This window comes from Conger conger, chromosome 4, assembly GCF_963514075.1.
Source record: "Conger conger chromosome 4, fConCon1.1, whole genome shotgun sequence".
Classification (NCBI taxonomy): domain Eukaryota; kingdom Metazoa; phylum Chordata; class Actinopteri; order Anguilliformes; family Congridae; genus Conger; species Conger conger.
The window spans coordinates 464,859-477,360 of NC_083763.1; the positions used below are offsets into that span (position 1 = coordinate 464,859).

The 12,502-nt window shown below is 42.9% G+C and overlaps 1 protein-coding gene across 1 annotated transcript; it reads left to right on the plus strand.

The window, feature by feature from the left end:
* The first annotated feature begins 1,009 nt into the window (after positions 1-1,009).
* On the plus strand, positions 1,010-2,801 carry LOC133125942 (butyrophilin subfamily 3 member A2-like). Its single transcript, XM_061237691.1, has 4 exons — positions 1,010-1,076; positions 1,699-2,052; positions 2,205-2,486; positions 2,779-2,801. Exons 1-4 carry the CDS (start codon positions 1,010-1,012, stop codon positions 2,799-2,801), a joined length of 726 nt encoding a protein of 241 aa, XP_061093675.1.
* Positions 2,802-12,502: the final 9,701 nt, after the last annotated feature.

Sequence of the window (12,502 nt, forward strand, 5' to 3'; positions counted from 1 at the left end):
GGGAGTTCCTAAATAATACAATGTATGTTAGGGGCGGCCTGTAGCATAGTGGTTAGGGTAAATGACTGGGACACCCAAGGTCGGTGGTTCTAATCCCGGTCTAGCCACAATAAGATCCGCACAGCCGTTGGGCCCTTCAGCAAGGCCCTTAACCCTGCATTGCTCCAGGGGAGGACTGTCTCCTGCTTAGTCTAATCAACTGTATGTCACTCTGGATAAGAGCGTCTGCCAAATGTCAATAATGTAACGTAATGTTATGTAATAATCAACATTATGACACACAATAAAGTGCCAGTCAGAACCAGGGATCTTAGAGGGAAGTACGGTTCCAAGTGCAAGAGTGATCTCATCAATAAAACTTTAACCCTTGTAGAATAATCAAGATCAACTGACCAAGAAGCAGCAATACCACAGTTTTGGAAACTAGAACACTTAAGAGTAGAACACTAAGAGTAGAACACTAAGCATAGAACACTAAGAGTAGAAGAACACTAAGCATAGAACACTAAGCATAGAACACTAAGCGTAGAACACTAAGAGTAGAACACTAAGAGTAGAACACTAAGAGTAGAACACTAAGTGTAGAACACTAAGAGTAGAACACTAAGAGTAGAACACTAAGCATAGAACACTAAGCGTAGAACACTAAGAGTAGAACACTAAGAATAGTAACATAATGAAATACAGGTGTGATCATTACATACAGCATACACACAGCATACATGGATAATTATTACAGTGAGGTAAGGAGGGAAAGGTGCAGCCTGGACAGGTGAGTCTTCAGTCTGCACTTGAAGGAGATCAAAGACTCTGCTGTTCTGACCTTCACAGGAAGGTCATTCCACCACTGTGGGGCTGTTTGGTTGTATTAGCTCATATCACCAAACCAAACCAAAATCACAGGTCATAATATCAACCAAGTGCAAAGAAAAGCTTTTTTCCCTCAACCTGATCACTATGTGGCTCTGTAATTTACTCAGTCATTTATGAATATGTGTCTCTTTCAGAGATGAAGGCTGATTGGTCAATGTGCCCGTATTTGATTCTCCTGATCCTCCACCAGACCTCCAGATCAGGTACAGAATATGCTCACTGCAATATAACACAGTATATATCAGTAACATTGCATGGAATTAACTGCATTACAACTGGACCAGCTCCGCAAATATGAACTACAGTGACTACAAACTGTGAAATAAGGATTAGCTGTTCCAGTTTTTATGCAGTTCTGTGTTCAAGAGGATTAAACCTGAGGTTTAAATTCCAGCTATAAGCACACTGTAGATGACCCTTTAATTTCTGCTTGCTTTGTTTACACACTTACTTAGATTAACATATCCTCCCAGCACTTCCCACCAGCACCCCCCAGTGAACATGGCTGTGAGCCTTCTGGATTTGGGGAAGGCTTACAGTCCGTTACCTGAGGTATAGTGCTGTGAGAAAGTATTTGCCCCTTCCTGATTTCCTCTATTATTGCATATTTGTCACACTGAATGATTTCAGATCTTTAGACCAAACGCAGGACCTGGAGTTGATTAGCGCAAGATTGCAGTGTCTGTCTGTAGCTGGTGCAGGACTGCAGTGTTGGTCTGTAGCTGGCGCAGGACTGCTGTGTTGGTCTGTAGCTGGTGCAGGACTGCAGTGTCGGTCTGTAGCTGGTCCAGCAGTAGTCTTAGTGTGTGCTCTTTCTCTCTGCAGAGATGTTCCAGCTTCTGGGTCCAGCTGGTCCTGTCATTGCTGTAGTTGGTGAAGATGTTGTTCTGCCCACTCACCTCAAACCCAACATAAGTGCAGAGGATATGCACATAGAGTGGTTCAGACCGCAGCACAGAGACCCAGTGGTGCATCTCTACCTTCTGGGAGAGAGCAGGAATGAGCGCCAGAACCCATCATACAGCGGAAGGACCGCACTCTTCCCTGAGGAACTGAGGAAGGGCAATACGTCTCTGAGGCTGGGCAGGGTCCAGGTCTCTGATGAGGGGCAGTACTCATGTTACATTCAGTCCAAGTCTGACAATAATTACCGCATCATGGTTTCACTGGAAGTAAGAGGTCAGTGAAATTTTCCCCAAATATTATGGGGTAAAGACATGTTTGATATTTTTGTGAATGGAAATTGATAAATGGATGATGCTTTATCTGGATAAAAGTAATGCAGAGACTATTAGATGATATAAGCTGTTACTAACATCCCATTTCTGCAGCTGTAGGAACTGAGCCAGTGATCTTCAGGGAAGCAGATGAAGAAGTGGAGGTTGGCCTGCTGTGTGAATCTAAAGGCTGGTATCCTCAGCCTGACCTCATCTGGCAGGACAGTGAGGGTCACAATCTCACCACTGAGAAACCCGAGATACTCAGGGACAGCCTGGGCCTCATTGCCATAAGAACACGTGTCGTCATAAAGAGAGAAGGCAGCAGCAGATTCACCTGTCGAGTTCTGCAGCAGAAGCTCAATGAGGAAAAGGTGACAGAGTTGTACCTCCATGGTGAGTAAGACTTTACAGAATCAAACAGCACACACTCCACACAGATGATCTACAAAAAATTTTGGAAACTGGTTTTGGCTAATTTTGGGCTGAGCTCAGATTTGCTCTATCACATCAAGTTTTTGTGCTATCTGTATGCTCCATATTCATGGATTTTACAAAAGTTGACTATCCAGTCTGGCAGGGGATAAAACAGCAAATTCTGTTTATTCTCACAAAAACTTCATTTAGGGCCTTAAAAGAATTGTACAAATGTTTTTAGTCTTTGTTTATGTTTTTTTGTGATTTGCAGCTGTGAAGACTCGTGAGTCGTGAGTGTGGCTGTTCAGAAACCTGATGTGATAGGCTAATGCCAGATTTGGATTCAGCACCCGAAAGTTAGCTAGAATCCGTTGAAAAACCCCATGCAAGAGAAATCGTGTTGACCATAACATAACGTAACGTAACATAACATAACATAAAACGTAACGTAACGTAACGTAACGTAACGTAACGTAACGTAACGTAACGTAACGTAACGTAACGTAACGTAACGTAACATAACATAACATAACATAACATAAAACATAACATAACATAACATAACATAACATAACATAAAACATAACATAACATAACATAACATAACATAACATAACAAACACAACACAACACAACACAACACAACATAACAAGGTAATGGTGAGAACAGGCCATTCAGCCCAGCAATGCTTGCTTTTTCCTGCCCCTAAGTGTACCTACCACCTAAATTGCCTATCAGCTAAATAAAATCTAACACCGTATCAAGCCTGCTCTTGAAAACCCCCAGTGTTTCTGCTTCCACTACATGCACTGGCAAACTATTCCACACATTGTGATCAATGCCTGGAACTGTGTGGATGTGCCACCAATTTCTCCAGTTCCTCTGCAAAAGCTCATTCTCTATTAGTGTGGCATTAGTTCTATCTACTGGTTTTCCCAGAGTCATCTTCATTTCTTTGAATTAACCACAATCTGTATTCTTAATTTAAGCACTCATAGACTGAATTTCTCACCAACTCTCACAAACATTTGTTCATACATTGTCATTTGTCCATTGTGTTAATTTATTTAGAATCCCGATAATTTCATTCCCTGCACTGTATACCTGGGATAATTTCATTCCCTGCACTGTATACCTGGGATAATTTCATTCCCTGCACTGTATACCTGGGATGTGCTTGGACTCCTTATTTCTGAGGTGTGTGACTGGAGAGTGAAAGAGTGAAAGAATGAACAAACTATTTAAAAATACCCATATATGTTTCAGATGCGTGTCAAAGCCGTCCATGGAGAGTTGCCTTTGCTGTCACTATGACTGCACTTATTCTCTTGGGCATCGTCCAGTGTGTGTTCATCCATCGCTGGAAGAAAAGGGAAATGAAAAGTTGATCTTTAACATAAATAATATGAAGGTATGAATTGAAATAAAGCTGTTAATGTCATTCTGAGAAGTCGGTTGGAAAAGGAATATAAGGAGATTAAATTAACCAGTAAAGGGTTTGGCTATTGGGGGACACTGTGAAGGTGATAAAAGTATCTAAGTAACTAATTAAAGAGGTTTATTGTCAGGTTGGGGTCGTTTTGAACTCAACCTGTTTCGTAAATATCTAGTTTTGTGAATGGATTGTGTTCTTAAAAATGTAAGCTCCTTAAATTATTCTGAATGTCTATAATAGTATCAGGTGTCGGGACTGCAGAACCAATCACAGCACAGAAGCAGGCGGAATAGATGTCTTTATTCAATGACAGGCAGATTAGGCAGGTCGAATGCAGGCAAATAGGGGCAACAGAGATAATCAAGAAGTGTGAGTGTGTGTGTGTGTGTGTGAGTGTGTGTGTGAGTGTGAGTGTGTGTGTGTGAGTGTGTGTGTGTGTGTGTGTGAGTGTGTGTGCGTGTGTGCATGTGAGTGTGTGAGTGTGAGTGTGAGTGTGAGTGTGAGTGTGAGTGTGAGTGTGAGTGTGAGTGTGAGTGTGTGAGTGTGTGTGTGTGTGTGTGTGTGTGTGTGTGAGTGCGAATGCGAGTGCGTGTGCGTGTGTGAGTGTGTGCGTGTGTGAGTGTGTGTGTTTGTGAGTGTGTGTGTTTGTGTGTATATGGGCGTGTGTGTCTGTCTGTAGAATAGGGAATTGAGGAAAACTGCTCAAAGGAACAGTCCTGTACTTCATGAGGCCAGTGATCTAGTATTTAATCAGACCTTTTACACACAACTGACTCTGAAACAGCATTTCTACAACACTGATGGAGAATCACAATATCATCCTCTGCAGAATGAAAACTCATCGTACTTCACCTATCATCAGCATCTATACAACCAATTTCTGTGTTTGTCCAGAATTTGAAAATGATTGTGTACATGCAGGTGATCGTACATTTCACTGGGAGAACGTGGAAATTATTTCATTGAGTCTATTAATTGAAAAAATTTAGTCCAGCATTTAATGTTCTTATTGTTTTCTTCCACAGCCTTCAGCATCCATGATGGAGTCTGAACACTGAAGTGTTGAAAATGAACCATAAACCTGACTCCTGACCCTAACCCTAACCTGATCCTGACTGTTACCCAGTGGTCTTTAAACAGTTTCAAATGAAAGGTCAATGGTGGTTGAAGCCCCGGTGTAGCCACGATAAGATTCATGTAGATGTTGGGCCCTTGAGCAATTTCTTATAGGCCATGTAAATTAAGTTGTTTATTCCTGTTTTCACAATTGTGTATTGTGTTCTCTTAGCATTGTGTTTGCCAAGACAGATCTATTGCAACTTTAATTAATTTTTCTCATTGGATAAATCTGAGCGTCCTGTTCATTCCTTGCACCTGGAACTGGACCTCCCTCTAGTGTTCAGTGCACTTGTCCCAGTTTATGGTTATGCAGTTTGAATGCTGGTTATGCAACTTGAATGCTGGTTATCCAGTTTGAATGCTGGTTATGCAATGTGAATGCTGGTTATGTAGTTTGAATGCTGGTTATGTAGTTTGAATGCTGGTTATGCAACTTGAATGCTGGTTATCCAGTTTGAATGCTGGTTATGCAATGTGAATGCTGGTTATCCAGTTTGAATGCTGGTTATGCAATGTGAATGCTGGTTATCCAGTTTGAATGCTGGTTATGCAATGTGAATGCTGGTTATCCAGTTTGAATGCTGGTTATGCAATGTGAATGCTGGTTATCCAGTTTGAATGCTGGTTATGCAATGTGAATGCTGGTTATGATGTTTGAATGCTGGTTACAGTGGGGCAAAAAAAGTATTTAGTCAGCCACCAATTGTGCAAGTTCTCCCACTTAAAAAGATGAGAGAGGCCTGTAATTTTCATCATAGGTACACTTCAACTATGAGAGACAGAATGGGGGGAAAGAATCCAGGAAATCACATTGTAGGATTTTTAATGAATTAATTGGTAAATTCCTTGGTAAAATAAGTAATTGGTCACCTACAAACAAGCAAGATTTCTGGCTCTCACATACCTGTAACTTCTTCTTGAAGAGGCTCCTCTGTCCTCCACTCGTTACCTGTATTAATGGCACCTGTTTGAACTCGTTATCAGTATAAAAGACACCTGTCCACAACCTCAAACAGTCACACTCCAAACTCCACTATGGCCAAGACCAAAGAGCTGTCAAAGGACACCAGAAACAAAATTGTAGACCTGCACCAGGCTGGGAAGGCTGAATCTGCAATAGGTAAGCAGCTTGGTGTGAAGAAATCAACTGTGGGAGCAATTATTAGAAAATGGAAGACATACAAGACCACTGATAATCTCCCTCGATCTGGGGCTCCACGCAAGATCTCACCCCGTGGGGTCAAAATGATCACAAGAACGGTGAGCAAAAATCCTCCGGTGTATTTAAAGCGCTTGCTGGCATTCCGTCGGCGCTTTGGTATTCACTGTGCGCTCTGATACCAAGCCGGTATGCACGCGGTAAGACTCTATCTGTTATGAGTCAGGTATCGTGCAAGTTCTGGTTTTGCTTTCTGATTTAAAAAAGAAATACCAGTGGGCGTGTATGTTGATCAAATGTGTGTCAATCTTGATATGCACTGTTTTATATGACCTTGATATGCACCGTTTTGTACGTCGCTTTGAATAAACACTTCTGCAGAATAAAATGTAATGTACTCAGTCTCATTTCTAAATAAAGTTTGGTACAGTGTGTGTGGGGCTTTAACATGCACACACTGACTGATGGGATGTTAATTGCTTAATTGTATCAGGCATTACACCTGTATGGAAGCACCTGCATTCAGTATGTTTCTCCACTGATTTCCTCAGGTTTATCTGTCCTCTGTCTCCCATCTGTATCTATATGCATCCTGTGACTGAAACGGACTGTCACTGGGCTGCCAATCACCCGTCTGCTCGCTCATTCCTGTTTTCTGTCCTCCATCACACCGTCTCCACACCGTGTAGCAGTGACACGCTACTTCTGCCATATTGAGCTCCTCATCGTTTTAGAAAAACACCTGTAGGAGGGGGGCGAAGTGTGACTGCCATCTGTGAAGAGCCTGTGAGCTGGGGGTTGACTCTGCCATTTGTGAGGTGGGGGTTCTGGTGTGTGTCAAAAGGGACAAACGACAATGCTGTTTGTAGTACCTTTTGACGAGTTCCAGACCAGTGACGCCAAGAAGATAAGGGATAGACATATGGTGGGTGGATGAGCGGTTCCCGGGCAATTAGGCCATGAGGGCCATTAAAACTCACGGGAAAAGAATGTGCCTAAAATCTTATGACCCCACACCTGGTCACTTCCAGGGGGAAAGACTCCGGGCAGTACCACAGTGCCCTCCTTTGGGCACTGCTGTCATTACCCCAGGGACTACTCTCTTGGATGAAAACCTCAAAACTGTTGTTTAGATGGTCAATAGACCTGGTAAAATATTGTAAACATTGCCCATGTGATCCTGGTTGTATTGCATTATGCCCAGTGTTGTAATAACAGGAATTACATGTAAAATGGATACACAGGAGGGAGGTTTCATGATAACTGCACCATAACAAACCATTAGGATAATCTGTTTGGTATGGATGTGATCCAGTAAAGTCAAGGAATCAGATGAGATACATTTCATACCAAATGGATTTTAATAAACCATAGTTTCAATAACTCAAGGGAAAACCTACACGTCCTCTCTTGGTAATCATCTAATTTTCCCTACACAACAACCCCCAACGGTGGGGGTCTAAATTCCAGATTCGACAACCCCACCAGGCTAATTTATGGCACTGCCGCCTGGATCAAACACATGATTTGGCATAAAAGCCAGGGAGACGAGCCTATCAGGGAAGATCGTATTCGACTTCCCACACAGCATATTGTACGTGTATGTAAGTATCAGGAAGATCGCACTCGATTTCCCACACTGTGCATACTTTGTATATGTGTGTAGCGAAAGCAGGCTGGGTAAGACTATGTCACTCTATTCTTTTTATCTTCAATTTGTCTTTTCGTAATTGACTGTGTTATTCTACGCTAACTGCCTACCCGTCTGGAAATAAATTATTTTGTTTGTAACTTGCGTGATCTCCATGACTCTAATTCATCTTGCACCTTTTCAGCCTAAATTACAACTGAATATTGAGGGGGACAATGGGGACCAAGGACTGACCGATCGGCAGTCCCTTGGTACAGGTGATAGTACTAAGCTGTGAGGCCAGCAAGTTTCTGCCAACGTAAAGGGTCGGCTATGCACGGCTCTTGTGGTTTGACGTGAAGGGAACCCCTGGGCGTTACGGCGCCGGTTCCTGTCAAATTATCTCTAAGGAGCCCAGTTAATGCTACGCCGACCTGGGCTCACAACTATCATGACTGTGTTGCATGTATTGTGTTGACTGGACCCTCAGCCTCTGAGTTCTACACCGAACTGAGAGCTTGGTACCCATGTGATAGTTCTAAGCTGTGAGGCCAGCAAGTTTCTGCCAACTTAAAGGGTCGGTTAGGCACGGCTCTTGTGATTTGACGCGAAGGGAACCCCTGGGCGTTACGGCGCCGGTTCCTGTCAAATTATCTCTAAGGAGCCCAGTTAATGCTGCGCCGACCTGGGCTCGCAACTATCATGACAGTGTTGCACGTATTGTGTTGACTGGACCCTCAGCCTCTGAGTTCTACACCGAACTGAGATATTCAGCAAAAATGTTAAATCGCGAGAACATATATTGAGTAATGGTGGAGCAGGTACGAGTCGAGTGTAATCACTCCCGAGGTTCGCGTAAATTCCAAACCCAAATTTCTAAATTATATATCTTAAATGGAGTCAGAGAAACGAGTGGAACGAGAGTAACCACTAAGCTTTCAAAACGGCCCCGTTTACGAACGGAGAATATTAGGAATATTACTGATCTGTTTCAGGCCAGTTGTAAGCGGGATATGGGGCAGGTCAATCCATATCCGACCCGTGGCAACAGACCCAGTATATTCCTAAACATAATTGTGCTCTGTTCGTTTGCGGAGTTTGATAATTAAAAATGTTTCATTCATTTCTAAACAGCCAGGAAAGAACACGTCGTCCCTTCACCTCCAGCTATTCCCTCATTGGTCTAGCTGTGCAGGTTCTACACACCAAACAGTAAATCATCATCTCTACTGTTATAATGTTGCAAGGGGCGACTATTGTGCATTGCCAAAGTGACAGGCTCTGTGGGGGCCATACCATCACTTCCAGGACTCCTTGTTCTTCTTTACGCTGAAGACAGTTCTTAATGACATTGGTTGTATGTTTGGGGTCGTTGTCCTGCTGCAGAATAAATTTGGGGCCAAACAGATGCCTCCCTGATGGTATTGCATGATGGATAAGTATCTGCCTGTACTTCTCAGCATTGAGGAGACCATTACTTCTGACCAAATCCCCAACTCCATTTGCAGAAATGCAGCCCCAGACTTGCAAGGAACCTCCACCATGCTTCACTGTTGCCTGCAGACACTCATTCTTGTACCACTCTCCAGCCCTTCAGTGAACAAACTGCCTTCTGCTACAGCCAAATATTTCACATCAGTCCAGAGAACCTGCAGCCATTTTCTGCACCTCAGACATCTACTGTTATTGTTGCGCTATGTTAAGTTTGAGCATTATGCATTTCCAAAGTGAAGACTGACTGAAGAAAGTATTTTTCTATGCAGGTATATTTTCTATGCAGTTGACAGTGTGTGGATCATGATACGCACACATGTGTTGAATGGCCTGTTCTAGATGTGTTCTTCTGCTCTTGTGCTCAGTGATGATGCAGATCATTCCTACAGCGCACAGCAGGGGGAGCCAGAACACCACAACGCAAGGCTGAGACGCTGTAACCATGAACACCAGTTACCTTTAACACACTGTGTTCACTGTGCTGTAACCATGAACACCAGTTACCTTTAACACACTCTGTTCACTGTGCTGTAACCATCAACACACACACAAAGAAGTCATTAGTCCGGTGTTATTTCACATTATGATCACTGGTATACTCATGAATCTTGACAGAAGGATATCATCATTATGTGCAGATGACGGAGCATGGGTTAGGGGGAGAGACAACACAAGCAGGCTGAGAGAGATTAAGATAAGGTTATTTAAAAGCTTTTTTAAAGGTAGAGCAATGGCCATACAATTGGGGTTTTAAAATCTCAACAAGCAAGTCTTGCTACATGTACTTAACTAGAAAGAAAAAGATAGAAGAACAGTCTTCTTTTATATGGAGAACTAATGGAAAAAGTAAAGGAATTTAAATATTTGGGAATTTGGGTAGATGAGAGATGTACATGGAAGACAGAAAGTTTCAAACTAGAAACTAAATGTAAGAAAGTAATAAATGTAGTGAGGGCTATATCTGGGTATACATGGGGAGCAGACAAGCAGGCATTAATAGACGTGTGTGTGTGTGTGTGTATATATATATACACATACATACAGGGCTTTGATGAGATCAGCAATTGACTGGGTGTTTTGTTTATGGGGCAGCAGCTAGATCATACTTAAGCTAAATTAATACAATACATTATTGGAATTCTTATCCAAAGCGACATACTGTTGATTAGATTAAGCAGGAGACAATCCTCTCCTGGAGCAATGCAGGGTTAAGGGCCTTGCTCAAGGAGCAAGATCTTATTGTGGCTACACTGGGATTGGAACCACCGACTTTGTGGGTCCCAGTCATTTACCTTAAGCACTACGCTACAGGTCACCCCTGAATAGAATGCAAAGCAAAGCCTTGAGGCTTAGCATTGGTGCAATGAGATCAACGGCATGTAATGCCATGTTAGTAGAATCAGGGCAAATCCCACTACAGATCAGGAGAGACAAACTGACTCTAACATATTGGAGGATGTGGGGATGGAAATGCCACTAAAAGTGCCCCAAACGAATGCTGGGAGTATAGATATAATGGAAATGGATTTGGATGGAAGATAAAAGATAAATCAGAAGAATATGCCCTCTTCCGTAAAGTTGATTTCAATATCCATCCATCCATCCATCCATTATCTGAACCCACTTATCCTGATCAGGGTCGCAGGGGGGCTGGAGCCTATCCCAGCATACATTGGGCGAAAGGCAGGAATACACCCTGGACAGGTCGCCAGTCCATCGCAGGGCACACGCACCATTCACTCACACACTCATGCCTACGGGCAATTTAGACTCTCCAATCGGCCTAACCTGCATGTCTTTGGACTGTGGGAGGAAACCAGAGTACCCGGAGGAAACCCACGCAGACACGGGGAGAACATGCAAACTCCACACAGAGAGGCCCCGGCCGACGGGGATTCGAACCCAGGACCTCCTTGCTGTGAGGCGGCAGTGCTACCCACCGCACCATCCGTGCCGCCTGATTTCAATATCCTATATCCTAATGCGAAATAGGATACCATGCAAACCAGCATATAATAAACTAATGTTCTAACCACCTACATATATTTAATGACGGATCAAAAAGATCAAAATGACCATGTAGGAATAGGAGTATATACAGTCAGGACCATAAATATTGAGACATCGACACAATTCTCCTCTTTTTGGCTCTATACGCCACCACAATGGATTTGAAATGAAACGAACAAGATGCTTTTAACTGCAGACTTTCAGCTTTAATTTGAGGGCATTTACATCCAAATCAGGTGAACGGTGTAGGAATTACAACAGTTTCTATATGTGCCTCCTACTTTTCAAGGGACCAAAAATAATGGGACAATTGGCTGTTCAGCTGTTCCATGGCCAGGTGTATGTCATTCCCTCATTATCTAATTTACAAGGAGCAGATAAAAGGTCTAGAGTTCATTTCAAGTGTGCTATTTGCATTTGGAATCCGTTGCTGTCAACTCTCAACATGAGATCCAAAGAGCTGTCACTATCAGTGAAGCAAGCCCATCAGAGAGATAGCAAAAACATTAGGTGTGGCCAAATCAACTGTTTGGAACATTCTTAAAAAGAAAGAACGCACCGGTGAGCTCAGCAACACCAAAAGACCCGGAAGACCACGGAAAACAACTGTGGTGGATGACAGAAGAATTATTTCCCTGGCGAAGAAAAACCCCTTCACAACAGTTGGCCAGATCAAGAACACTCTCCAGGAGGTAGGTGTATGTGTGTCAAAGTCAACAATCAAGAGAAGACTTCACCAGAGTGAATACAGAGGGTTCACCACAAGATGTAAACCATTTGTGAGCCTCAAAAACAGGAAGACCAGATTAGAGTTTGCCAAACAACATCTAAAAAAGCCTTTACAGTTCTGGAACAACATTCTATGGACAGATAAGACAAAGATCAACTTGTACCAGAATGATGGGAAGAGAAGAGTATGGAGAAGGAAAGGAACTGCTCATGATCCAAAACATACCACCTCATCAGTGAAGCATGGTGGTGGTGGTAGTGTCATGGCGTGGGCATGTATGGCTGCCAATGAAACTGGTTCCCTTGTATTTATTGATGATGTGACTGCTGACAAAAGCAGCAGGATGAATTCTGAAGTGTTTCAGGCAATATTATCTGCTCATATTCAGCCAAATGCTTCAGAACTCATTGGACGGCG

What these genes read in the sequence shown, in the direction of transcription:
- LOC133125942 (XM_061237691.1), top strand. Translation starts at nt 1,010, where the DNA reads ATGAAGGCTGATTGGTCAATGTGCCCGTATTTGATTCTCCTGATCCTC. An exon ending in CCACCAGACCTCCAGATCAG is followed by an intron (nt 1,077 to 1,698) that starts GTACAGAATATG and finishes TTCTCTCTGCAG; the next exon opens with AGATGTTCCAGCTTCTGGGT. An exon ending in GACAGAGTTGTACCTCCATG is followed by an intron (nt 2,487 to 2,778) that starts GTGAGTAAGACT and finishes TGTGATTTGCAG; the next exon opens with CTGTGAAGACTCGTGAGTCG.